This window comes from Phoxinus phoxinus (assembly GCF_949152265.1).
Source record: "Phoxinus phoxinus genome assembly, chromosome: 5".
NCBI classification, from domain to species: domain Eukaryota; kingdom Metazoa; phylum Chordata; class Actinopteri; order Cypriniformes; family Leuciscidae; genus Phoxinus; species Phoxinus phoxinus.
In genome coordinates, this window is record NC_136880.1 from 18,624,644 (window position 1) to 18,648,896 (window position 24,253).

At 39.3% G+C, this 24,253-nt stretch overlaps 1 protein-coding gene across 1 annotated transcript; it reads right to left on the reverse strand.

Moving 5' to 3' along the window:
• Nucleotides 1-876: 876 nt before the first annotated feature.
• On the reverse strand, nucleotides 877-22,930 carry slc1a7a (solute carrier family 1 member 7a). Its single transcript, XM_079614530.1, has 11 exons — nucleotides 22,537-22,930; nucleotides 19,429-19,508; nucleotides 10,057-10,272; nucleotides 7,435-7,477; nucleotides 6,732-6,963; nucleotides 6,551-6,650; nucleotides 5,543-5,776; nucleotides 5,070-5,264; nucleotides 4,785-4,919; nucleotides 4,588-4,687; nucleotides 877-2,546 (listed from the first exon to the last, which is right to left on the reverse strand). The coding sequence occupies exons 1-11, from the start codon at nucleotides 22,669-22,671 to the stop codon at nucleotides 2,277-2,279; spliced, it is 1,740 nt and encodes a 579-aa protein (XP_079470656.1). The 5' UTR covers nucleotides 22,672-22,930; the 3' UTR covers nucleotides 877-2,276.
• Between the last annotated feature and the right edge of the window lie 1,323 nt (nucleotides 22,931-24,253).

Consider the following 24,253-nt stretch of genomic DNA (forward strand, 5'->3'; position numbering starts at 1 on the left):
TTACAGTCTTGACTGCATCAAATCTACCCTCCGTTCTCAATGAAACGCTCATTATCAAACTGCACTGACCGCACACAACATAACCACCATTGGTTTAGAAGGAACAATGGATGTTTTTTTCTCTTTTCCTCTGGTTTTGACACTTCTTCACCCACGACTTTGAAGATGTAATTGCAAATTTGTTCATTTCAAAGTATGTGGACGGTAATATGTCTGTCTACTATTCTGTTCTTAAACCCGAGTAAAGAGGATTAGTAAAGCTCTTCAGTAGAACAAACACAGTCTTGACTCTTTTTTTTTGCAGAATACCCATTACCCAGTTTGTGAGTCCTGCAATGTAACGGCCCAATGGCAGCTCTGTTTCCTGCGGGGTTTCAGCTTGTCCATGTGGCCACACGAACCTCTTTCCCTCCACCTTCTGCTCATCTCTGCAATCGTTCCTAAATACACATCCACATGCTGCTGTTCTGCTCTACTATCTGGATCTTACAACCAGTCAATCAACCAGTGATCGACTGGTTGTAGATCATTTCCTCTTGTTGGGCTACTGGCTATCTATTCTGAACAATTTTCATGCAGGAAAGTATCAGTGAATTTGAGTTACTTTTATGCTCCAATTTCTAAAATGTAACCCACTGGACATGTGGATCTACATAAAGTCTCGTCTCTGAACACTATGGAATGAGAAGACATGCATTGCTTTCATCAGGCGTACCGAGTGAGTCATGATTTTATGGAATTTCATTTAAATCACAATTAATACATTTGACATTTTTCATACAAAGAATCCATACAAGTTCTGTAAGGCTTTGGGAATGTGTGGCATGTACGTGTCCAGTCCATAAATCCCACTTCTAACAAATTTCAGAGAGGTTTGCAAAGGCTGTGATGATTCCCCAACAGACATTCTACTGACTATAAGTAACTTTACAACTACATGTCATGATGTCAAGTTATTCTACTAACACGAACCCTAGTAGTCTAATACTCTAATGAGAGTCAGTTGACATGTAGTTGCAAAGTTACCTAAAGTGTCTTAAAGTGGGCTATCGAAATTAAGTGTAACCTTTAGTTTAAGTTAATGTTTATTTAATGTAACAAAAATGTTTTGGTCGTAGAAAATCGTAGGAGTCTTTCCCCCTTGTACAGTATATATAATATTTATAATGTATTCATTCCTGTGATGGCAAAGCTACATTTTCAGTGTCACATGATTTGCTGCTCAAGAAACATTTCTTAGCAACATTTCTGATCATTATCAATGTTGAAAACAGTTGTCCTGCTTAATATTTTTGAGGAAATGGTAAGTTATACATATTTTTCATGTTTCTTTGATGAATAAATAGAAATATTTTAGAACATTATAAATGCACTGCCACTTTAATGTATCAATTTTAATGCATCCTTGCTGAATGAAAGTATACATTTATTTTTTAAATCTTACTGACTTTTTGAAACGGTAGTGTACATTGCAAACCTCGCTCATTTGCAGTATCCCCCAAAATATTTGGACACTTAATTCACAGGTGATTTGTGTAGATAATCAATAAATGTCATCGCATTAGATATCAAACCAAATGATACTGGAGCATTTCTTACTAGCTTATAAACTTATCTTCTCTGAACTAACTTTTAACCAACTGTTTTTTTGATGATTTTTAGACGTATTTGTAAATGTATTTCGAAATACATTTAATAAAGGTTAAGCCCTATATAAGATAATAATGTTTAGTTATTCAACTTTTTTTTTTCTGGGTTGGCTGTATGGAGGTAATGGCTGAAAACCTCTTAGCTAAAATACTTTTAGCTAATACAAGTGTCCAAAAACTTATTGGGTCCACTGTATGTGATCACTGGTGGTTAAATCATCTTCAGGGGACAGTTTCTTTCTCTCCCCGTTAGTGAAAGAGAGGATTTAAACGGAAAAATATATATTTTTTATAAAATAATTTTAAAAAGCAGCAGCATATGACGTATAACATAAACGACACATATCCAAGCTGTCCATGAAGATTGTTGTTCTTCTCTCCTGTAGATCACACGGAAAGGACACAATAACAACAACAGCACACCGATCGTTCTCCGCACGCTTCAACGAGGAGCTCAGCCATCTGGGGGTCAACAGGGTTCAGAAAATCCCCTAAGCAGGTCCAAAGGTTCACGGCCCTGATCGCTTCAGCTTCCCTGCAAAGACATTCGCACATGTACTCAAAATCCAAACGTAGAGAAAGAGAACGGCTGGCGTCTTGCGGCTCTGTTTTGGTCTCTGACGGAGTCTAGACATTGGTCTCCAGACCGTTCATGTCAATGGTACAATGTTCTTTGTCTTTATGGTCTCTTTTATAATGGCGCGGAGACGGGTGAGGGGACTTCTTGTCGGCTGGCCTGATGCCCTCTTCCAGCTGCACTAGACGGGCCACGTCAGGCGACAGCTGCTCGGGTTTCCTCATGGGGCTTATGGGAGGGGCCAGGAAGCAGCCGTTTTTCTGATAGGCCATCATCTGCTGGATGCTGATCATAGGCTTGGTCTCACAGATGAGAGGAATCTGTAAAGAGAAGACAGTCGTCATTTTATAGCTACTGCGGAGTGAAATGGGCATCAGATGCATTGGAAGGCCCCTGTACACTTCAAGCGAAATTGAAGAGCATTATTTTGAACAAATTCAGGTCAAAACGAAATTTGTTTGGAGTTTGTTTTTGGTAATTGGAAACTGTTTGCCAAATTTTGCTCCAGCTGGTAAACAGCGTTATCATTGGTCCGTCACGATTACGTAATAGATAGTGTGGCTCTTTTCCTGTTCATTTCGTCGAGGTCGGATGAGTGAAGTCATGAATACACTGGAGAGTTGCTTTATTAACCTTAGTTATTAAAACTTAGTTTTAAGTTGCCAGTCAGCGACAGCATTTGTTTTTTTATCATGCTCACAAAACTTTCATAGCTCCCAGAATATTTTGTTGTATTTAAAAGTAAATAGGCCATTATTTAAAAAAAAGAAAGCCTCTGCTTTTAAACAACAACAACAAAAGACATTATTCTAGCTTCATTCATTATTTTTGATCAACACTTAAATGTGCGCAAGTTTCACAAAAACAACAACCTTTCGAGCAAACTTTGTCCGGATCGATGATCAAAACATAGATCGAGTGAACACATTAGCTTATTTGTGCGTAAACTGCTTCTATCAGCTCCTTCTGGCCTGCATCCGAAATCGTATACTTCCATACTATATAGTATGAAAATATAGTAAAAAAAACAAAAGAAGTATATCCAAATTCACAGTAATCATAAAAGAGAAGTCAAAAAAGTCCCCGGAAGACCTACTACTATCGGCTAGATTCTGAAGTGTGCATAGGATGGACACTTTCCTATCCCATGAGGCCACTGGAGAGGATTTATTAATGACAGTGAAGAGACGTAACTGACGCTGATAGGTCACATGATAATGATAACATGGCGAATGTAGTATGTCTGGATTACGCTCATACTACACACATTCATACTATATAGAAGGTACTTCTTTAGTGGCCGTGAAGTAATTACTTATTTAAAATAAGTACCTACTGGAACAGGAAGCTAAGGTGGGACATATTGAATGGCTCCTCCCCCTTTTCAAATAGCCTATAGCGTTTAGTTTACCTCACAGACTGCAAGTCGTACTTGACAGCGCAAGCGAATCCGAGCGCAGATGATACGTTGAGTAACAGTAGAGGATTTTTCTCCACCACATTCTCCTGCACCAACGGACTTAGCAGAATCGTGTACCGATGACGAGGACGAAAATTAACCAGCCATCTTTGGTGTAAAATCCCTTCAGTTAGAGCCAAGTAACGTTACAGGGCGGGACGTTTTAGATTCTAGAGGGCATTTGATTGGACAGAAGATGTGATGAGAAGCTGAAGTTCGCGGTGATGTCATAAAAATCTGTGATCCATTTGAGCGGAAGTCAGAGACTGTACGTTTTGAATGCTTAAATCTCCTAAATGCTAATTTTTCAATTCATAACCTTAAGGTTAACATACTGCATTCATACTAAAAGCTAAAAAACTTAAATTTTGATTTCAGGGGGCCTTTAAGCTGCTCGTTATAAAGTTGGGGTCTCCAACCCTGCTCCAACCCTGAAGAGTTCAGCTCCATCCCCAATCGAACACACTGGAGCCAGATAATCAAGGTGTCCAGGGTTACTTGAAACTTTCAGGCAGGTGTGTTGAAGCACTGAAGTCTTCAGTAAGGAAGCTGTACGCTTTAAGCTTGGAGACCACTGCTGGTGTAAAGTGGTATATAAATAGACATGACTGAGCTGGTGCAAACATATCCACATCGCTATGATCAGATGCTTTCTTAACTGTTATTTTCGTTGCGTGTTTATTTTGTTATTGAAAGGAAAGCATGCAGTACATATTCATCTAAACCGCGCTGTGGACGGCGTTGGTCACCATTATTCACTATACCACTACCAATGGTTCACTATATCACTGCAAAGGTATTTTGAACTTCTTTTTACCACAAAGTGAAGAACGAAAAATAACTTTGCCATGAGTTATCTGGGCCTTTATTGTTTGTAAGAACCTCTATAAACCTATTCTCACCTCCTCACCCTCCTTCACAAAGTCTTTTCTGCAGATGTGTGCCATAATTCCTGTGGCCAGAGCATCACCCATCACGTTCACCATCGTCCTGAACCGATCCCTAACAGATACACAAGATTGTGAGGAAAACTCTGCATTTATAGTGAAAATGTATGAGAGAGAGACCGTATGTGATCCATATGTGTCTGATTTCTTACAGGGCCCAATCCACAGCGATGATTAGAGTGATGTCATCGGTAGGAAGTCCCACTGAGGTTAACACGATCACCATGGTTACCAGGCCGGCCTGTGGGATGCCGGCAGCACCGATACTGGCTGCTGTGGCAGTGATGCTGAAGTAAGAAGCAGAGGAATATTATCCCTGAGGAAGAACTTACTGATATCTCATCTATGGATTAACTTGGTGTCAATGGTAATTTCACTATACTGGGGAATTATGACATCTGCCTCAGGAGGGAGCATCTACCTCATCTTACTCCTACCTGATGGTGATGATCTGGCCAAAGTCCAGCTCATAGTTGTTGACTTGAGCGATGAAGATGGCGGCCACGGCCTCATATAGGGCAGTGCCGTCCATGTTGATAGTAGCACCCACGGGAAGTACGAAGCGGATGATGCGCCGGTCGATGTGGTTGTTCTCCAGCAGGCACTTAAAGGTGATAGGCAGTGTGGCAGAGCTGTAGTCGAACGCAAGAGCATCAAAGTTTGTGGTTTACATTTGTGCTATTTTTAAGGCTGGAATACACTACTAGACCCTTTGCCCAGAACGTCTGGTAGTGTGTGATTCTCAGTCATTTAGTGTATGATGCTGCCTAGTTGTTCACTATCTACTGTATTAACAAAGCTGACAGGTGTATGATGCCTAGTGTTTTAAAATCTGTTCAAATACGGTTTCGTTTATTATAATCTAGCAGGGCCTAGCTCAAAATATGAATATGCATAAAAGTACTCTTACCTGGATGAAGTTGCTAATGAGATGAGAAGGGCCTGTAAAATCCCTCGGATGTAGACGATGGGGCTCTTTTTCGTAATGAAGAAATACATGGAAGGCAGGATGAACAGGCCATGAAGCACAAGCCCCATGACCACAGTGATGGCGTAGAAGCCCAGTTTCTTCCCCATAGCTGAGGGGTCGTCCATTTCCAAGATCTTTCCAGCCACCAGAAACACAATCCCAAACGGGAAGTACCTGCAGTGTTGCATCAGAAACACAGGATTCTTAGGGGGGAGTTCACTAAGTTCAAATCACAACACACTGGTCTAGCCGACCAATCAGAGCACATTGTGCTTTTCAGAAGGAGGGGCTTCATAGAGACAGGAACTAAACAGAGCGTTACTGACAGACTGGGAAGAGAGGTACTGCAACAATGTCAAATGTGAAAAATAATCGAACATTTAAACACGAAAACCTGTTCTAGTAGACCTAAAAAAAACAAGACTTTGTAAAAGGGGATAAAATTGCCTCTTTAAATGAAGTCATTGGTATTCCTTTCGCACAAACATGCCTCCTTTCTTATGCAAATTAATAATTATAGATTGCGTTTCATTCACAAAAATTGCCCGGTGCATTTTGCGTCACGCTTTTACCGCCAAATGAATGTAGTCTAGGTTATATTAAAGAGATGCTTAAGTCGGTCTAGTGATCATGGCAACAGCCGTGTTTGAAAGAAAAGATATTTTGAACAAGTTTTGTAAATGAGACTGAAATTATTCCATTTATATGTACATTACATTTCCTGTGGTGAATCGGGCACTAAACCAGTGCATTTGAAAAAGCGCAATTAGGCACAATTTTCATTCATAGTGATTTCATTCATCATTCAAATAAAATGCTTTATACATTTCTCACACAAAAAAAAGCACAATTTGGTGAGCATGAACCAAACATACATAACTCTATGTAGCGGCTCTAGTTATTTGGTTTATTGTCATGCATAAGTAATGGGATCATGCTTGTAATTACCATATAACAATGGCCACAATTTTCAGCACAGCTTCATTCAGACTCTGGCAGAAGTTGACGAGAGCGCTGCCATTTGGTCCCATTCTTCCAAGCATGATACCTAAATGACAAGAATACTTGAGTATTTATTAAATGGACTGGATTAAGCTGTGGAAATCCTGATGTTGATGCTACAACTCACCCATAGTAGATGAGAAGATCACGATACCGAGGACGTTCATGCCTTCGCTGGTGCCAGGAAGCGTTCGGAAGACCACATCGGGAGGAGGCGTCAGGTCAAGGGAGAAGTTCTGGATGTCTGTGCCATTGTCATCCTGGATTCCATAAATGAAGTTCCGTCTGGTGGTGGGCTCTTGTGTGTCTTGACTGACGGGGGGTCTAGGCTTCATGATAGGGATGCTTTTTGTGCGATACTGCAATTCAAATATAATTCATAATTAAGATGGCATAAAAAACTAATTTACAGCAAAAGCCAGGGTATAAAATACCAAAAGTACAGGGTTATTTTAAACATTAAACATGTACATATATTAAAATCATACAATACGCTGATAATTATTTCCATTATGCCCGATAACGATAAATAGTTAAGATTAAATGAAACACTTAGTTTCAAAAATAAATTCAGTCATCACAACATTATTGTTCTCAAAATGAATATCCATTTTTCATACTGTAAATTATAACGATTATATTTAAGTGTTCTTAAATTATTAGAATAACTTTAATTGAGCAGTAGATGTATTTTAAATGGGCAAAATGAGCTGCACAATACTGACTGATATGAACACAAATTTAACATCAGCCAATAACCAATACGCATAAAATGTGTACCTAAAATGGTTATGAATAATATATAAAACTAATGGAAAAACATAACTCACTTGTTGAAAAGTTGCTGAGACCAAGTTGGCTGGGAACATGTTGCTGATGGAGGAAAGAAAGTTTTTTATGAATATAATAATGAATACTAATGTATGTTACACAGATAATTCAATCGCATTGTGGATTTTTCTAACCTGCTGAAAATGCCAAACTGATTTATTATGATTACTGATTTGGTGAAGCTGAACGAAGAGGAAGTTTTGCTGATTATGCTAATTAAGTTAGCCATGGGACCAACATCCAAAACATAACATTGCTGTTGACCAGTCATGGTATTCTTTTGCACATTGCACAACAGAAGAAGAAGAAGAGTAAATGACAAGACTCCTCAAAAACAAAGTCCAACATTGTCATTGCAATTAAAGTGTATAAAATGCTGTTATTATGTTTAATTTTTAGGTGAAGGTAAATGCAAATAAGTACAATTAGAAGCGTGTAAGCGTATGTTCTTCCCATCGCGAACAAAACGCATTAAGAGCATTGCAAATGAGTGCACATTGTGACACACACAGTCAACTAATCCTAATCCAAGTTTTACCAACACACTGTCTAGTTAGCACAGAGGGACCCAGAAAATGGTGATCCAAATAGCCTCCCAGTGGAGGTCACAAACATCACATGCTAATTTGGTACATCTCTTAGTCTGCCTGACTAAGACTTTCGACGTGAAATGCGCCGTTAATAAACGGAGCTAATCTTGTGGCTGCATGTAAATAGTTCCCCCCTCTTTTATCACCTCAATAAGGGCCATATGGTCTCTCAGGCTCAGATCAGTAATCAGTTTAGCCTTCAGTCTTCACCAAACACTCCAATGACACGGGGTCATGCTCTGTCACGCAGCACAGGTGACAGGTGGGGGAGAAATTCTCCATTCCTTAGTCCTCAGCCAACCCTAAACTGAGCCATGTCTAAGCTCTCCTGATCCCTCAACATCACAGCCACTAACATCTCCACAGACATTCAGGCTGAAAGAAATTCATCATGCCTGGATATCAACATAGAACACGTGAAGGTACAATTGCCTTTATGTATAGCTAGGTTTATGTAATTAACTAACAGTCAAGCATGGCGGTAGAAATGTTAAAATCTAGGCCTGTCTTTCCTCTCCTGAGAATGGGGACTGTTTGGGTGAAAATTTGTGATGGAGAAGGAAATGAGTATAATGGATGTGTTTTAGGGGATATGGAAGTTAGTAACCTTTTATTTTACAGTGTCCTTGTTACTTAATGTTACATTATAATAGTAATATTAAATTTTGCATAATTACATCCAACTCACCCTAAACCAAACCCTAACCGTAGCACTAACCTCAAGAATGGTGGAAAGAAAGTCAATCTATCTGGTGGAAGGAATGTGAAGGTATGGGGCTATTTCCTTTTTTGAGGACTCCATATCAACAAACTAAACAACTTACTAACTAACTATTCAACATCAAACAAACTAACTAACTAACCATCCAACAAACAAGCCAGCCAACTAACTACAATAGTCAAGCATAGTAGAAGGAATGTCAATCAATCTGGTGGAAGGAATGTCAAGATCTCGGGCTGCCTTTCCCTTTCTGACCTATGAGGACTACATAAGCTCAATAGTCAAGGAATGATATGGTCAAGGAATGTTAATACTTGGGTGCCTCTCAATTTTTATTTGTGCATCCTCATTTCCTTTCCTTGCGTCTCAGCTCCACCCCCTGTAGGATGCGAGGGAAGGCTGCAAGGAAAGAAAATGAGGTTGGAGGAATCAAAGGATGCGCTCAAAGGATCTGCCCTTATGTTGTTAAAGTTTGGTCTTTTAAGAAATTCATAATAAAGCAAGATACCCGGTTGAAATATGTGAGATGTGTGGTTTATATAAACTGCAAAGGTAAAGTATAAATGAAAAGTATGTGACCGATGTGAAGGGGGAGGAGAATTTATACGTGTGTCGCGTTTAGTAGATAAAACTCTTCCGCAAAGGATACATCCGCGTATCCTCGCTTATGACTCCTCAGCAAGCCTCCTCACTCCTTGATCCTTGCCTCCTCGCGGTGCAATTATAGAATTGAGATGTCTTTCATTATGGCTGAGCTCGAGTCATAGGATAGAGGACGGAGGAGCGAGGAGGGATATTGAGAAGCACCCCATCTATATTTTTCTGTAGTCCTTTTTGACAAAGTATCTGTTTGTGAACAGTTCCTGACTAACTGTTCCACTGACTAACTAGAACAGTGACACAATGTCACTGGGGCAAACTTCATCCTCATTTACTCAAGCAAACACTAACTGGCTTATCATGAGCTTTACTCATAAGGTTTAGACAGTTCAAAGCCTCAGCGGGTGAGAATGCGTCTGGAACCCTTTATATTCTATCACTGAAAACATGAGAGAAATAACAGCATATTTCTATAGGTAGCTAAAGCCTATGCAATAATTACCTTAGCATATTCAGCAAATATACAATAGGCTAGTGTGATGTGGATGTTTCTAATATGTGATTAGGTAAAGGTAATTTGACTCTTATGAAAGCTAGGAAAAATAAACTTCTCAAACAGGTTTCCTCTACTTAATAACATATTTTATGGAAAATACCATAATTTTTTTTTTTTTTTGTTGATACACAAATACACAATAGCACAGGCTTACCGGATAAGGTCCAGTAGCGCATCAGCAGAGCTCATGATGGGCTTCCCGCTGTCCTCCGAGTCCTCCTTTTGGGCAGCTCCACCCGGGTGGATGATGATGACCATGACGATGCCCACCACCACAGCCACAAAGGTCGTCCACAGATAATAAGAAATTGTCATGATGCCCAGTCGACTGGAACATTTAGCATCCAGTGCTGCCAAGCCAGACATCAAACTGAGGAGATAAAAAAAAATTTAAGGAATACATAAAATGACATAAGTTGAATGCAGATCTAATAAAAAAATAACTATTTGCAAATTCTTCCAAATGCCATACATCTAAAATACCCACACACCAAAATGTTACAGTATCTAATTGATTTTTTTTTTATTGATCATGCTGAAATACTGTACACAAACAAGACCATAAGATGTCAGTCTGACATTGAGTAAAATAATGAACACGAAGAAAATAAAGAAGTGCAACCAAAAAGACATACAAAGCATTGTTTAAATGTATTTTTGAATATTTGTGTTAAAATTAAACATATTTATGTACATTATTTTTCTGTTATTCATTTATTTGTCTTAGTTTTCAGAGAGTTCAGAAAACAGCCCAACTCACTCTGATGGGCTTAACCAGGGTGCAGTCTTTCAGGTTTTGGGGAACAGTCATTGTTTAAATCTCACGTGCAAAGATGACACAAAAAAGACATAATATATTGTATCATGTACCTCCAGAGATAGCTGAAAGATACAGGCAAAGTTTAAAATCGAGCCACATACTTTGATATGGCTTGATGTTGCCATCACTGATTCTGTCATTCTTTTAGGAGTTTTTGTCATTCTTTATTTTTTTCTCATTGTAATTCCTGTCTCTCCCTCTGGCCTATTTGGTTCTGCACGGCTTTGATTAGTCTTTCACAGCGGCCTAGAAGGCGTTGCACCTTTATGCGCCACTTCCTACTAAAGTAGGCAAGCTCTTCTGCTGGCTTCGGACTGTTCTGACTTTTATGAAATGTGTAGATGTAGCTCTCTCCAATCTCAGGCAAAACGGGGTTTGTGTCCTGAATTACCTTGACGATTGGTTGCTTTTAGCCCAATCGAAGGAGGAACTGTCCGCGCACAGATTTCTGCTCCTCAGCCCTCTAGAAAGTCTGGGGTTCAGGATCAACTTGAGCAAGAGCTCGCTGTCCCCCGGCCAAAGCATCAAGTTCCTGGGGGCAGTATTCGATTCGTCCCAAATGCAGGCCTGGATTACGCTGAAAATTCTGCGAAATTCAAATTGGCATTCAAAAAGGGGAGCAAACTCCCCTTAAAAATGTTTCAGAGGCTACTGGGCCACATGGCTGCAGCCTCCTCAAAACATCCCTTGGGCTGTTACACATGTGGCCACTACAACACTAGTTGACGGCCCGCGTCCCACCTCGAGAGTGGGGCAAGGGGCCATATTTCTATCAGGGTGACCCACGGTTGCGCCATAACCCTTGTCCAGGGAATTTCAGAGGGCACCATGTCCTGGTCTGGTCGGAAAACATGACAGTGGTACCCTAAATAAATCACCAGGGGGTTCTCAAGTCCTGTCTGCTGAACAGACTGGCGCACCAATTCCTCATGTTGGTACAGGGCGATCGGTAAGAGCAATGTGTCGGGCTCCATGGATACTTTGGAGCATTTTCTTCCTGGCTGAAGTAGATCTCTTTGCATCGAACACCCGCTGCCGATATTCTTTTCAAGGGAAAGGCCTCTCTGCGCCTTTATTGCTTTCCTCCATTAGTACTGCTCCCTCAGGTTATTAGCCGAATCAAGGAGGACAGATGCTCAGTGTTACTTGTGGCACCACTCTGGCAGAACCAGCCATAGTTCCTGGGAATGGGTCAGCTGCTGTCTGCAGCACCATGGCCAATCCCACTTAGAAGGAAGCTCCTTTTCCAAGCAGAGTGGTCAATCTGGCATCCTCCAGAGTCGTGGAGCTTCCACCAATGGCCTCTCAACAGGAGTAAAATTCTGTAAAACTGTTGAGATTTTCAGTTGTTTTAATGTTTTAGGTGTTACGTTGTCATGGCTGTGAAATTATAAAATTGGAACTTTACACAGAAAAGATTATTAAGTGATTTTCTTTACACTAAAATCATGTTAAAAGCAGGGTAGGGGATTTGTTCTAGAATTTTGTTTTGTTTAGCTGGTTTAAAGGCTCTTCACATCCTGATAGCAATCACTAAGTTAAGTGGTCTAAATGTATGTATGTGTATATATAGATAGATAGATAGATAGATAGATAGATAGATAGATAGATAGATAGATAGATAGATAGATAGATAGATAGATAGATAGATAGATAGATAGATAGATAGATAGATAGATAGATAGATAGATATGGTGGATAGATATACATACACTGAACAAAATTATAAACGGAACACTTGTTTTTGCCAATATTTTTCATGAGCTGATTTAAGACTTTTTCTATGTACACAAAAGCCCTATTTCTCTCAAATATTGTTCACAAATCTGTCTAAATCTGTGTTAGTGAGCACTTCTCCTTTGTCGAGATAATGGCATGTCAAGATGCTGATTAGACAGCATGATTATTGCACAGGTGTGCCTTGGGCTGGTCACAATAAAAGGCCACTCTAAAATGTGCAGTTTTATCACACAGCACAGTGCCACAGATGTCGCAAGTTTTGAGGGAGCATGCAATTGGCATGCTGACTGCAGGAATGTCCACCAGAGCTTTTGCCCATGGATTGGAGACGGCTTATGGTAGAGAAATGAACATTCAAAGGCGTTTCAGAGAATTTGGCAGTACATCCAACCAGCCTCACAACCGCAGACCACGGGTAAACACATCAGCCCAAGACCTCCACTTCCAGCATCTTTACATTTACATTTACATTTATTCATTTAGCAGACGCTTTTATCCAAAGCGACTTACAAATGAGAAACAATAGAAGCAATTGAACTAGCAGCAGGACAGCAGTATGTAAGTGCTATGACCCTTCACAGTACAATCCAACACAATTATTATTATTTTATTTTTTTTAAGTTAGAAAAGAGAAGAAAGTGTTAGTATTATTGAATCAAGTGCTGCCGAAAAAGATACGTCTTCAGCAGTTTCTTAAAAATGGCTACGGACTCAGCAGCTCTGGCTGAGTTAGGCAGATCATTCCACCAGCAGGGACCAGTCATGGTAAAGGTCCGAGAGAGATATTTCGTGCCTCTTTGAGATGGCACCACAAAACGCCGCTCGCTTGTAGAGCGCAAGTTTCTGGATGGCACATAAGTCTGAAGTAATGAGTTCAGGTACAGGGGAGCAGTGCCAGTGGTTGTTCTGTAGGCAAACGTCAGTGACTTGAATTTGATGCGAGCGGCAACTGGCAACCGGCAACCAGTGCAATTTAGTGAGAAGAGGAGTGACGTGTGCTCTCTTCGGCTCGTTGAAGACCACTCTAGCTGCAGCATTCTGGATCAGTTGCAGAGGTTTGACAGTGCAAGCTTTACCTCCAAGATCGTCTGAGACCAGCCACCCGGACAGCTGCTGCAACAATCGGTTTGCATAACCAAAGAATTCCTGCACAAACTATCAGAAACCGTCTCAGGGAAGTTCATCTGCATGCTTGTCGTCCTCATCTGGGTCTCGACCTGACTGCAGTTCGTCGTCGTAACCGACTTGAGTGGGCAAATGCTCACATTCAATGGCGTCTGGCACTTTGGAGAGGTGTTCTCTTCACGGATGAATCGCGGTTTTCACTGCACAGGGCAGATGACAGACAGCGGGTATGGTGTCGTGTGGGTGAGCGGTTTGCTGATGTCAACGTTGTGGATCGAGTGGCCCATGGTGGAGGTGGGGTTATGGTATGGGCAGGCATATGTTATGGACAACGAACACAGGTGGCTTTTTGAATGCACAGAGATACCGTGACGAGATCCTGAGGCCCATTGTTGTGCCATTCATCCACGTCCATCACCTCATGTTGCAGCATGATAATGCATGGCCCCATGTTGCAAAGATCTGTACACAATTCCTGGAAGCTGAAAACATCCCAGTTCTTGCATGGCCAGCATACTCACCGGACACCCATTGAGTATGTTTGGGATGCTCTGGATCGGCGTATACAACAGCGTGTTCCAGGACCTGCCAATATCCAGTAATATCGCACAACCATTGAGGAGGAGTGGACCAACACTCCACAGGCTACAATCAACAACCTGATAAACTCTATGCGAAGGAGATGTGTTGCACTGCGTGAGGCAAATGGTGGTCACACCCGATACTGACTAGTTTTCGGAGAGCTTTGAGAGGCTCTGGACGGAGGGTGGGATCTCATGCTTTCAAAGCTAGCTCACTATTGCCAGCCTCTCTGAAAACTGTCTACCCTACCTTTAAAATGTATTGTTACCATTTATGTATTGTTTATGTCTTGTATTGAAAATCAATATCAGTATTTTAACTTTAATCACTCTACACAGTGTTGTGCAGTGTCTAATAATACATAGCCATTCCCTCTTATAGTTTAGTATACAGACTGCTGGTTGAAGACAAGCAAACACTCATATATGTAATTTGTGTATGTACATGTGCCTTAAGCCCCTTGTTGTCTGACCCTGCATGTGTATCTGCTATAGGCGGGCAGCAGGACTTCCAGACCATCTGGAGCTTTCTGTGAAGCACCTCTGTTTGACACGAGCATTACCCTAATCCTGCCTGGAGATGGGAAAGTCCAGATAAAGTCTCTATGCCTAGGCCTGACCCCACTGAAGTCACATGGGTGCCATATTTCTTATGGGACTAAACAAAATACCTGTTGGAAATATGCACAGACAATTACCCTTTTTATTGTAGTTATTTTACTGTTTTTGTATTTTAGTGTTTGTTATTTTTTAATTATTATATTAAGTTATGTCATGAAACTCTAGCCTTAGCTTAATCTGCTTGCAATCACATCATTCTCCATAGGGAAAAGCTGATTGGTTCCAGCTGTAGGCTATCGGTAGCCAATGATCTCGCTGCTCAACCTTCAAATTCTTTGTTAGCATTGCCTTGTCAGTGCAGTGAGCTTTTAGAAACCCTCCACCCTCCCCAGCTCCACCTGTATAGATCTGCTACGGGTAATTAATGTATGCTATATTGTACAGCAGCAGAATATCTTGCTCACAGCAGCGTCTCGTGTGTTTATTGGCATCAGCAAGTCTTGTACTTGTTCTGCAACAGCAGCATCATAACAGCAACAGCAGCGTAGCAGATCTATTACGCCAAGACCAAACATATCAACATTGTGATATCCATATGCCACGGAAATATATTTTTGAATGATTTTTATGTTTTATGATTTAAGTTTCAGTTTTAGTTATTTTAATTAAACTAAATGAAAATGAGAAATTATGCTGGATGCCAGCTAAAATATTTAGTTTAAAAAATATATAGCAGATGCTTTAGTAAATAGATGTTTAAAAAAAATCTGTACAAAAATAAAATGAACAGACAAGTAATCATGAGATTAATGTGCAAATAACTAATTACTGAAGCAAATGACTCATGAAATAATCATCATTGATCACAAAAGATTCAAAATTAACTTGTTGATTAAATGAAAAATCTGAATTAAACATTGTTAGCTGCACCTAACTGTCACCAATCTAATGATCAATAAACTGTTAATTCATTACAGTGGCCAAGCAACAGTTTGTGGTAAAAATTAAAGATAAACAAAATATTCATTATTATTATTATTATTGTAGATATCATTTTTGAAGCCTAAATGGCAATTAAAGCATAAAAAAGCATTGATGCCCCTTGGCTTTAATTTTAAGTTAACATAAACATACCTGTACAAAATTATTACAATAGTGGTTTCTTGTTCCGAGTGTAAGTTATATTGCTTATTTTAAGGGCCATTTAACCTGAAAACCATTCAATCATCAAATATTGCGGGAACATGGCTTTATATTGGACATCAAAAAACAACAAACACAAAGAGAGCATTTTGTTTCCTCGCCACCATATGCCACTGATGAGAATGTATTATACATTTAAAAAAGAGCGCACACAACATGCACATTTCAGCTTTGAGGAGCACAATCTCAAAGATCTCATCAATCTGCCACCATATGAGATTCAGATGATCTGAAAAAAAGACATGCCTTAATCTTGCAAAAGGTCAATTGATTTTCTCCCTATAGATGCAATCATTCTGCAATGACATCAGCATCCAACATGAAAATTGAAAAGATGTCTTAAAGCAGACTTTTTTTGAGAGGATTATCTGTCCTGCATTAAAACTCCGAATGACAGGAAGCTGAGATTTGGACTTGATTGAGACTCAGAAAGTGCCATTGTATCAAAGGCAATAGGCCTACATTTATTAAAGCATCTATCCTGTAATTGCCTAGTAGACAAATGAGCTACATCATATCCTATAAACTTCATTCAGAACGACCTTTTGAAACCGCCCTGCGTCCCTGCGGTTGCATGTCTGCATAGCCATTGATCAAAGATCAGCTTCGTACTGAAATGCACACAGGGATAATGAGAACGTGCACGGTTGCCTTTGATTGTAGCGCGCTCAACAGATAATCTGGTTTCCGCTCTTGCCCGTAGACAGATGGCGTTGAAACGAGGACAGAACGCAGACCCTGCTTTGGGCCCTAAGCCCTAGCATACCATTTGATTAATATCTCGGTTTCATTCATTTTAAACCAGCCATGACATTTGCAGACCCCTTGAACTGCATCTTGAATCTGCAATGTTGTATGTGAAGAGAACCAGTTCTTTTAAGAATGTGTCATTCTGCTTTTCATTCTTAATTCGGTTTTCCGCTTACTACAGTTCAAGCTCTAGCATTTAGGTCAACGTTAACTTGTTTATAAATAGTCATTGGCCGTTTTGCATTTGGAAGTGCCTAGGTCTTGGCTACTGTGCATGTGCAGTTGGTCCTTAGCTTCCTCAGATTAGAGGTAATTAACAACCCTGACCCTCATGTAATGACTCCCTGCAGTGTGTGTGTGTGTGTGTGTGTACACTGGGCATCTGGAACACTGACCCAGACAGAAGTGTGTGTGTGGAATGAGGATCAACTTCCTCTCAAGACTTTGCGTCACCAGAAGTTGCACGTTCAGCATGTGATCATTTGGTTTGGATATTATTCCATCTTTGGGTTTGCAAGTTATCATTTTTCATTGGCAGCATGTGGACTGTGGTTGTTAAATTCTATACTGGCATTGACCCACCGTTCACTTATTTCATGTTTTAGGGGGTTAGTTCACCCAAATATTAATTTTCAGTCATTGTTTACTCACTCTCATGTTATTCAAAAACTCTTATGAATTTCTACTATGGAACACAACATATTTTTTGCAGAATGTCTGAGGTACTTTTTGACAATGGGTGATGTATACTGTCAAAATAAATTAAACTATCATAAAGTGGTCCATGTGACAAAATTGTACGCAAGGGCGTTAAATTTAGTTGGGATATTGGTCCCTACCAATATCCATTGGCAACTGAATTGTCCATGGATTGTTTTGATCAAACAATTGACATATGTAACCATTGTTTTAATTTTGGTTGCATCTGTACATGGGTCACACATACCATTGACATTACCTGAGAAGTTAAAGCAAATATGCTATAAAACTGCTCTCTGTCAAGCATGTGCATTTAATGAATGGATGGAGTAAGAACATTAGTGTTTAAAACAAATGTGCACAGTCCAGTTGCATTATAAAGTTAAAGTTGACCTTCTTGACACTTTCAACACTGAAATTTTAATATTGAAACTCAGCCTACATTATGTATGTACTCCGATGCTGATGTATGAAAGATGTGGACGATTGCACTATGAACAGTTCAAGTTAAAGGTATTGTTCACTCCAAAATTAAAATTCTGTTAAAAAGTTAAAGTTAAAGTTTATTTCGGTCAACTTCAAAAGAAAGGTAGAAAAAGAAAAACTATTTACAAGCAAACATAGAAACACAAATTAGATTACAATGTAAACAATATTTTTAAAATCTATTTATAATTTACTTATCATGTAAGTACTCATTACTCATTCCAAACCCGTAAGATTTTGTTCATCTTAGAAACACAAATGAAGATCTTTTTGATTAAATCCGAGAGATTTCGGTCCCTCCATTGACAGCTACGCACCTGACTCTTTGATGCTTCAAAAAGTTCATAAAGAGATCGTAAAACTAATCTATATGAATTGAGCGGTTTAGTCCAAGGGACAGAAAGCTCTCAGATTTAATCAAAAATATATGTATTTGTGTTCCGAAGATGAACGAAAGTCTTACGGGTTTGGAACAACATGAGGGTGAGTAACCTGGTTCCATTAACCTCAAATAACGGTTCTTTGGATTAGAAAAAAAAAAGATTTTCACACAAAGAAAAAAATCGTTATTTCAAGAACCGGTCACTGAAGGGTTCTTTGGGGAACCAAAAATGGTTCTTGTGTGGCATTGCATCGGAAACCCGCCGTTGGAACCTTTATTTTTAGGAGTGCATATTTGAAAGGGCATATGTGCATAATCCTTTACATTTTGCTCTATATCCACCAATGCTGTTTGGATTCAGGGGAATTGCCATATACCATAGTGCACAAGTCACTTTATGATCCTCTTTCATTATGGAACAAATCAGACATTCTGCAAAAATAGCTTTTTTGTGTGTGTTCCACATAAGAAAATAATATGGTTAACATTTCAAAAAATCAGTAGAGCATGGCACTTGCAACGCCAAGGTTATGGGTTCAACTCCCAGGGAATATATGAAGTTAAAAAATGTATATCTTGAATGAAATATACTGCAAGTTATTTTTGGATAAGCGTCTGCCATATGTAAATACAATGGGAAGATTAATTCTGATTTGATACTTTTTATACTAATGTATATTTATCCTCATATAGATCCTAAGTGTAAGGTGAAAATCGCTAGTGGTTTTTATTATTTTTTTAGCATTCAAATGTATATGCATCAGAAGCTCTAAACAATGCACATTCATTATAATGGATCTATTAGTCTATTGAATTACTATTTGTTAATGTGATACTGATAAGTGCCTGTTTAAGCATATTAAATGTTAAAATTATGGCTTTCAACTATCATTTTAAATGGCTATAATTGTCCATTTTATCCTTAGAAATGTTCTATTTATTTAATAGAAGTATCTGTATTGGTATTATTATTATTGGCAAGGTTATGGGATTGGGTTTGGCATATATTATCTTTGACAAAAATGTACCATTATAAACTAATTCTAAACACAAACTTCATGCCATCTCATTTCAGAAACAGGATACATAGAGACGCTTATCTCACTTGATTGTACCAGATTCGTAGTGACTGACAGCTAAGTTATTCATGTTAAAAATCTTGGAAAAAGGAACTCTTACCTGGAGACCACGAGTGGCAGGATGAGCATCTTCAACATCCGCATCAGCAACTCCCCAGGGAACTGGAAGTACTTCACCTCCTTTAGAAAACAACAGAACATCTGCTTTATTCACTGTTCAGAGTTGAGTCCCACAGAGTGGAGCGAGAAATATTCTCGAAATCCTTGACTTTAAACGGTCTTATGCAGATTGAATTGAATCTCCAATCTTTAATATACTCTGGTCTGAAATCAAACAATTCTGCAATTTTATTTATTTATTTATTTTTAGATCATCATTTCACTCCCATCAAAACATTTGCAAATAAATCCCCATTCCTTCCCATGCGTTTAAGAGAACTAAATCGTCAATTCCTTGGAAATTGGTGCAAAATATCTGTAATAAAAATGGAAGTTCCTGCAATCTGGGAAACCACTGTGGCTCTTTTTTTCCCCCAAAGAACACAGATGAAATAAATGCTGTCATGTTATCTTGCGTTTGGATGCTGGTGTTTGGGAACGCAATCATGTGAGAAACTTCTGAAAGGTCATTCCAACCTTTGGGATCAAGCATTTCAGAAAGATTAAACCAACATTTGAGATACTGTGCAATGATATCCAATCGAATACTCAGTTGATACAGAGCCCCTAAACGGATATAGAGATGGAAAAAAAATATGAGATGGGAGAAAAAATTATATTTAAATGCTTTTGCGTTCTCTCACAAAAGTTTTGCAATTCCCAGAGAACCCTACTCTCATTCCTGCGTAATAATCAAGGAACTGTGTTGCCGTACCATGGGTGCAGTGCAGCAGACGCAATGATATTATGCAGCGCCTGAAAATAGTCCCTGGCAAGTTATCCTATTTTCAGGCGGCATTTTTTGGTACGGCAGCAAAGTTCCTTGTTTATTACGCAGGAATGAGAGTAGTTCCTAGCCATATCAGCCTAAAATCGCAACTTTTCATTTTCCGTCGGTACACGATGTAACTATACAGAAGAGTCAAGATTTAAATAGGAGAAATATCGAAACTCTTTGGTCATTTTTTTGAGAGTGATGCTAACGGTCTAATCAGATTCAATGATCTATGCTAAGCTATGCTAAAAGTGCTACCGCTAGACCCGGAGATCGGCTGAATAGATTCAAAAACGGTAAAACTCGACTGTTTAACTCTAGGGGAGTTGGAAAATGAGCCTATTTCCCAAAAAAGTGGAGTGTTTCTTTAAGAAGAGCCCTCAAGCAAGAGAAAGACGTATTGAAGACCATATTGTGTTGAAGGGAGCTGCAGCTGAGAGACATGATGCTGGTGTTAAAGCGCTTAAAGGCCTGCATTAAGGAGGGGGCAGGGACATGTGAAGCTTAGATCAGGGCCGTTGTCCAAGCAGCATCAGGATCAATGCTGACAATTGGCTGTGAATCTCTGGCATTCCTGTGCTACTTGATAATGCTAACCTAAAAACAGCTGGCATGGAGCCGCTACATCTGCCACTGGCATTCCTGACTTGGGCCATGACAAGTCTGAAAAAGCTGCCATGTGGCGTAATCTAAACGGGGCTCATTGCTAAACATTGGTGTAATGGCTGATCGAAAATAGTGAAACACTTCAACTACTAAACAATCAGTTGCCAAAATAAAATGTGTCTGGTTGGCTGCTTTTTTTTACTGTGGATAATTGGTTGGTTAAGTAAAGTGATTGTTTAAGCAGTCGCTTATCTCAACCTAAAGCTAGCTTGTTCAACGTCTATACTTCCTTTGGTAAATACTGAATGCACTAGCTTGAATGTACCATAAGTGACTCAATTTAACATCCTGCAAATGTTCCCTCAACAAAGAAAAGACCTGAAATCTGTATTCCTTCATTAAAAGTAACACTAGCTAAAACTCCAGCGTCACCTTTTTCAAGAAGACTGGATGTTCTATAGATCACGAGGTAACCTTAGTTCATTAACCTCATTATAAGACTAGCGAGAAATGTTCAACTCGAAATGAATGAGAAGATGTGATGAGATTTTCAACTTCAGATCCTCAATGCAATGTGCTTCAACAGTTCAGTTCATTGACTGGTAATCCCTCAGGACTTTGAGGGAACACACATCTCACTCAACCAATGAATCGGCTAATGAAATGAAAAGACGATACTAGACAGAATATTGTACAATCTTATAGAAAATGTTTCATTGTATTTAGGTCAGGGTTAAGATATCTTAGGGGTTTCAAAATTGATCAATTTACATTAGAAGATGAAGATTTCACTCCGCATATGCAAGGACTGAGACGTGATCAATGACAAATGTCCATGATAAAGCAAAGGAAACTCTTTTTTTAAATCTAGTTTAAAACACGTTTGCCAAGGTCTTGGTAGTGCACTCTTTGTATTTATGTTGGTTTTGAAAAACTTTTATAGCATTTTCAACAAAAGTTTCAATTTAAATGTAGTGTGGTGTAACATCAAGTAAAAAAACAAAAACATGTACGCCTTGAATACAACGTATTTCAAAAAAAAATTAATACTGTATATATTTTCACGGTATTATTATTTCACAAATACCAAGTTGTTGGGATGTTGCACCACATGACATTTTACAACTGGAACCGGAAAAGGTAAAATTATATGATTTGTTAAGAGAGGTATTGACCTTGACACACAGTAATGATATTATTTCCTATTTTTTCTGCATGTTGGTTGCACCACATGACAGATTTGGTGGACAAACGTTTAAAAAAAAAAAAGATAATCTGGACCAGCATCATGTCAAAGAGAATACTTGGATCTTCAACTGCTGTCATTCTTCAGCTATACAATTAATCTTTGCCATTAACTAATGAGGATAAAGTGTACTCTCTCTCTCTCTTTTTTTCTTTCTTCAGATACGCCATTGAGGGACCATTTTTGGTTCCCCAAAGAAAAATTCAGCAATCAGTTCTTAAAATAATCATTTTTATCTTAGTGTGAAGAACCTTTTGTGCAATGGAAAGGTTAAAGGTTCTTTAGGGAATCATTGATGCCAATAAAGAGTCTTTTTTGTGTGTGTGTGTGTGTCAGATGGCAGGAAAGTTGGGTCATTGCAGGGAAGAGAGGGAAACTGTCATTGGTAAGGGTTACACCAGGTAGGGGAAACCAAAACTAACCTGCTCAGAGAGGTGTTTGGAGCGCAGGAAGAATCCCAGCAGGCATCCGATAACCACGGCCAAGACTGACAAGATGAGGAGGCCGTTCTGTTGGCACACATTTTTAACGCGGCTCCACACCGCACCCAACGCCATGGTGACCTGTCCACTTCCCACTCAATCAGCCATACAAACACCCTTTTACACCCGAATGCACAAACCTTCCGAGGGGGCAAAAAGAAACATGCAGGGAAAGAAGCAGTAGGAAGGTGGATTAGCTTGTAGATAGGGTGATAATGAAGGTCCCTCCAAGAAAAAGCACTTGTCAATCCACCGTTGGTCACTACTAAAGCCCATCACCCTTTCCGGTCACTAACACACTCTCGTTCTGTCTCTCTCTCTCTCTTCGTTCTGCCCCACCACACCCCCTTGCCCTGTACTTCAGCATGGCCAATAGGGGGCTCTGGGACAGCTGGCGGTATTGTCCCAGAGGTTAATACCAGCGATCCTATTAGAGCCGCACTGCATTAAGCCGATCTGAAGATGGATTAAAGATCTCTGAACAATTGGAAAGGGGATTTCTTCATGTATGTGTGAAAAAAGAAAAAATAACACAGCACAAAAACATAAAGATGAAGCAACTGACATGACTCAATGTAGATGTCAGAGAGTTGGCCAACGTGGACACCAGTGTTGGCAGGTGTGTGTTTGTCAGTGTGCTTTTTCACCCTCCAGGGGATGATGGCCAACAATATCTAACGCCGTTATCTCAGTCTGCATTAACTCAGATGTGAGGATGATATTTAATGCCAATCTCACCACCTGATCTTGATTCAGGGGAAATGTACGGAAGGGTTGTTAATAAATGCCTCAAATTAGTAAGGTAGGCTTATGTATAAATTCTAAGATTCCCAAGTCTGTAAAAAAAGAGTCCAGTGTTAATATGATATATGGATTTTAATATGGATTGTTCTGTATTCAATTTTACAGGTGTTTTATTCATATTTTAATCTTCTGAGGTTTTTATGTTTAAATGAAATGGAAAATGATCTAGCAGAAAATATTCTGGCAGTACATTTTCCCTTATTTCTTTCTTCTTTACAGTGGTAATATTTGTTTTATTACTTAACTGCAGATTTAAATAAATCATTGTACCACAGAATTTGCAATATTGTAAAAATAAAATAAAAAATAGAATTACAGTAATTAACTCCAAATTAATTTTCAGTGGAGAGGAGAGAAGAAGGATGAAGCCAATTCATGGAGGCCGTGATTGATAAACATGGCTGTGACATAAACTAAACCTTTTTCAAGAAACAGTTTTGGATTCAGATCAACAGTGTGCCAGATTAACATGTTACCTTAAGGACTGTTCATTTGCATATGTCTCCATTATTACACTGGGACATTGGATCCTGTAGCGCCCCCTTCTGATCTCACTAAATCCTCTTCTATCAATAAGGCCGTTTCTGTGGGCTAAAACATTACATGCAGTTCACTCTTAAAGGCACACTGTGCAAGATTTTTTTAATCAAAATATCCCAAAACCACTAACAATGTTATATATTTAGTTGATTTGTGTAGCCTACTTAAATTATCCCAAATGTTTCTAAGAATGTTTAAATCCAGAGAAATAAGCAGTTTTCACCAGGACACAGACCGTCTCTGTGCGTCGCTTATCAATGACATCACCCGAGTTACCCTCGATTTCCGGTTTTATGGAAACACCAGACGCTTT

Excerpts from the sequence above, each read along its gene's own strand:
- slc1a7a (XM_079614530.1), bottom strand. The coding sequence starts at position 22,671 with ATGGCGTTGGGTGCGGTGTGGAGCCGCGTTAAAAATGTGTGCCAACAG. Across the intron at positions 6,964-7,434 it reads TCTCAGCAACTTTTCAACAA|TATCGCACAAAAAGCATCCC; the intron begins GTGAGTTATGTT and ends TTTGAATTGCAG. Across the intron at positions 4,920-5,069 it reads GGCCAGATCATCACCATCAG|CATCACTGCCACAGCAGCCA; the intron begins GTAGGAGTAAGA and ends TTCTTACTTCAG.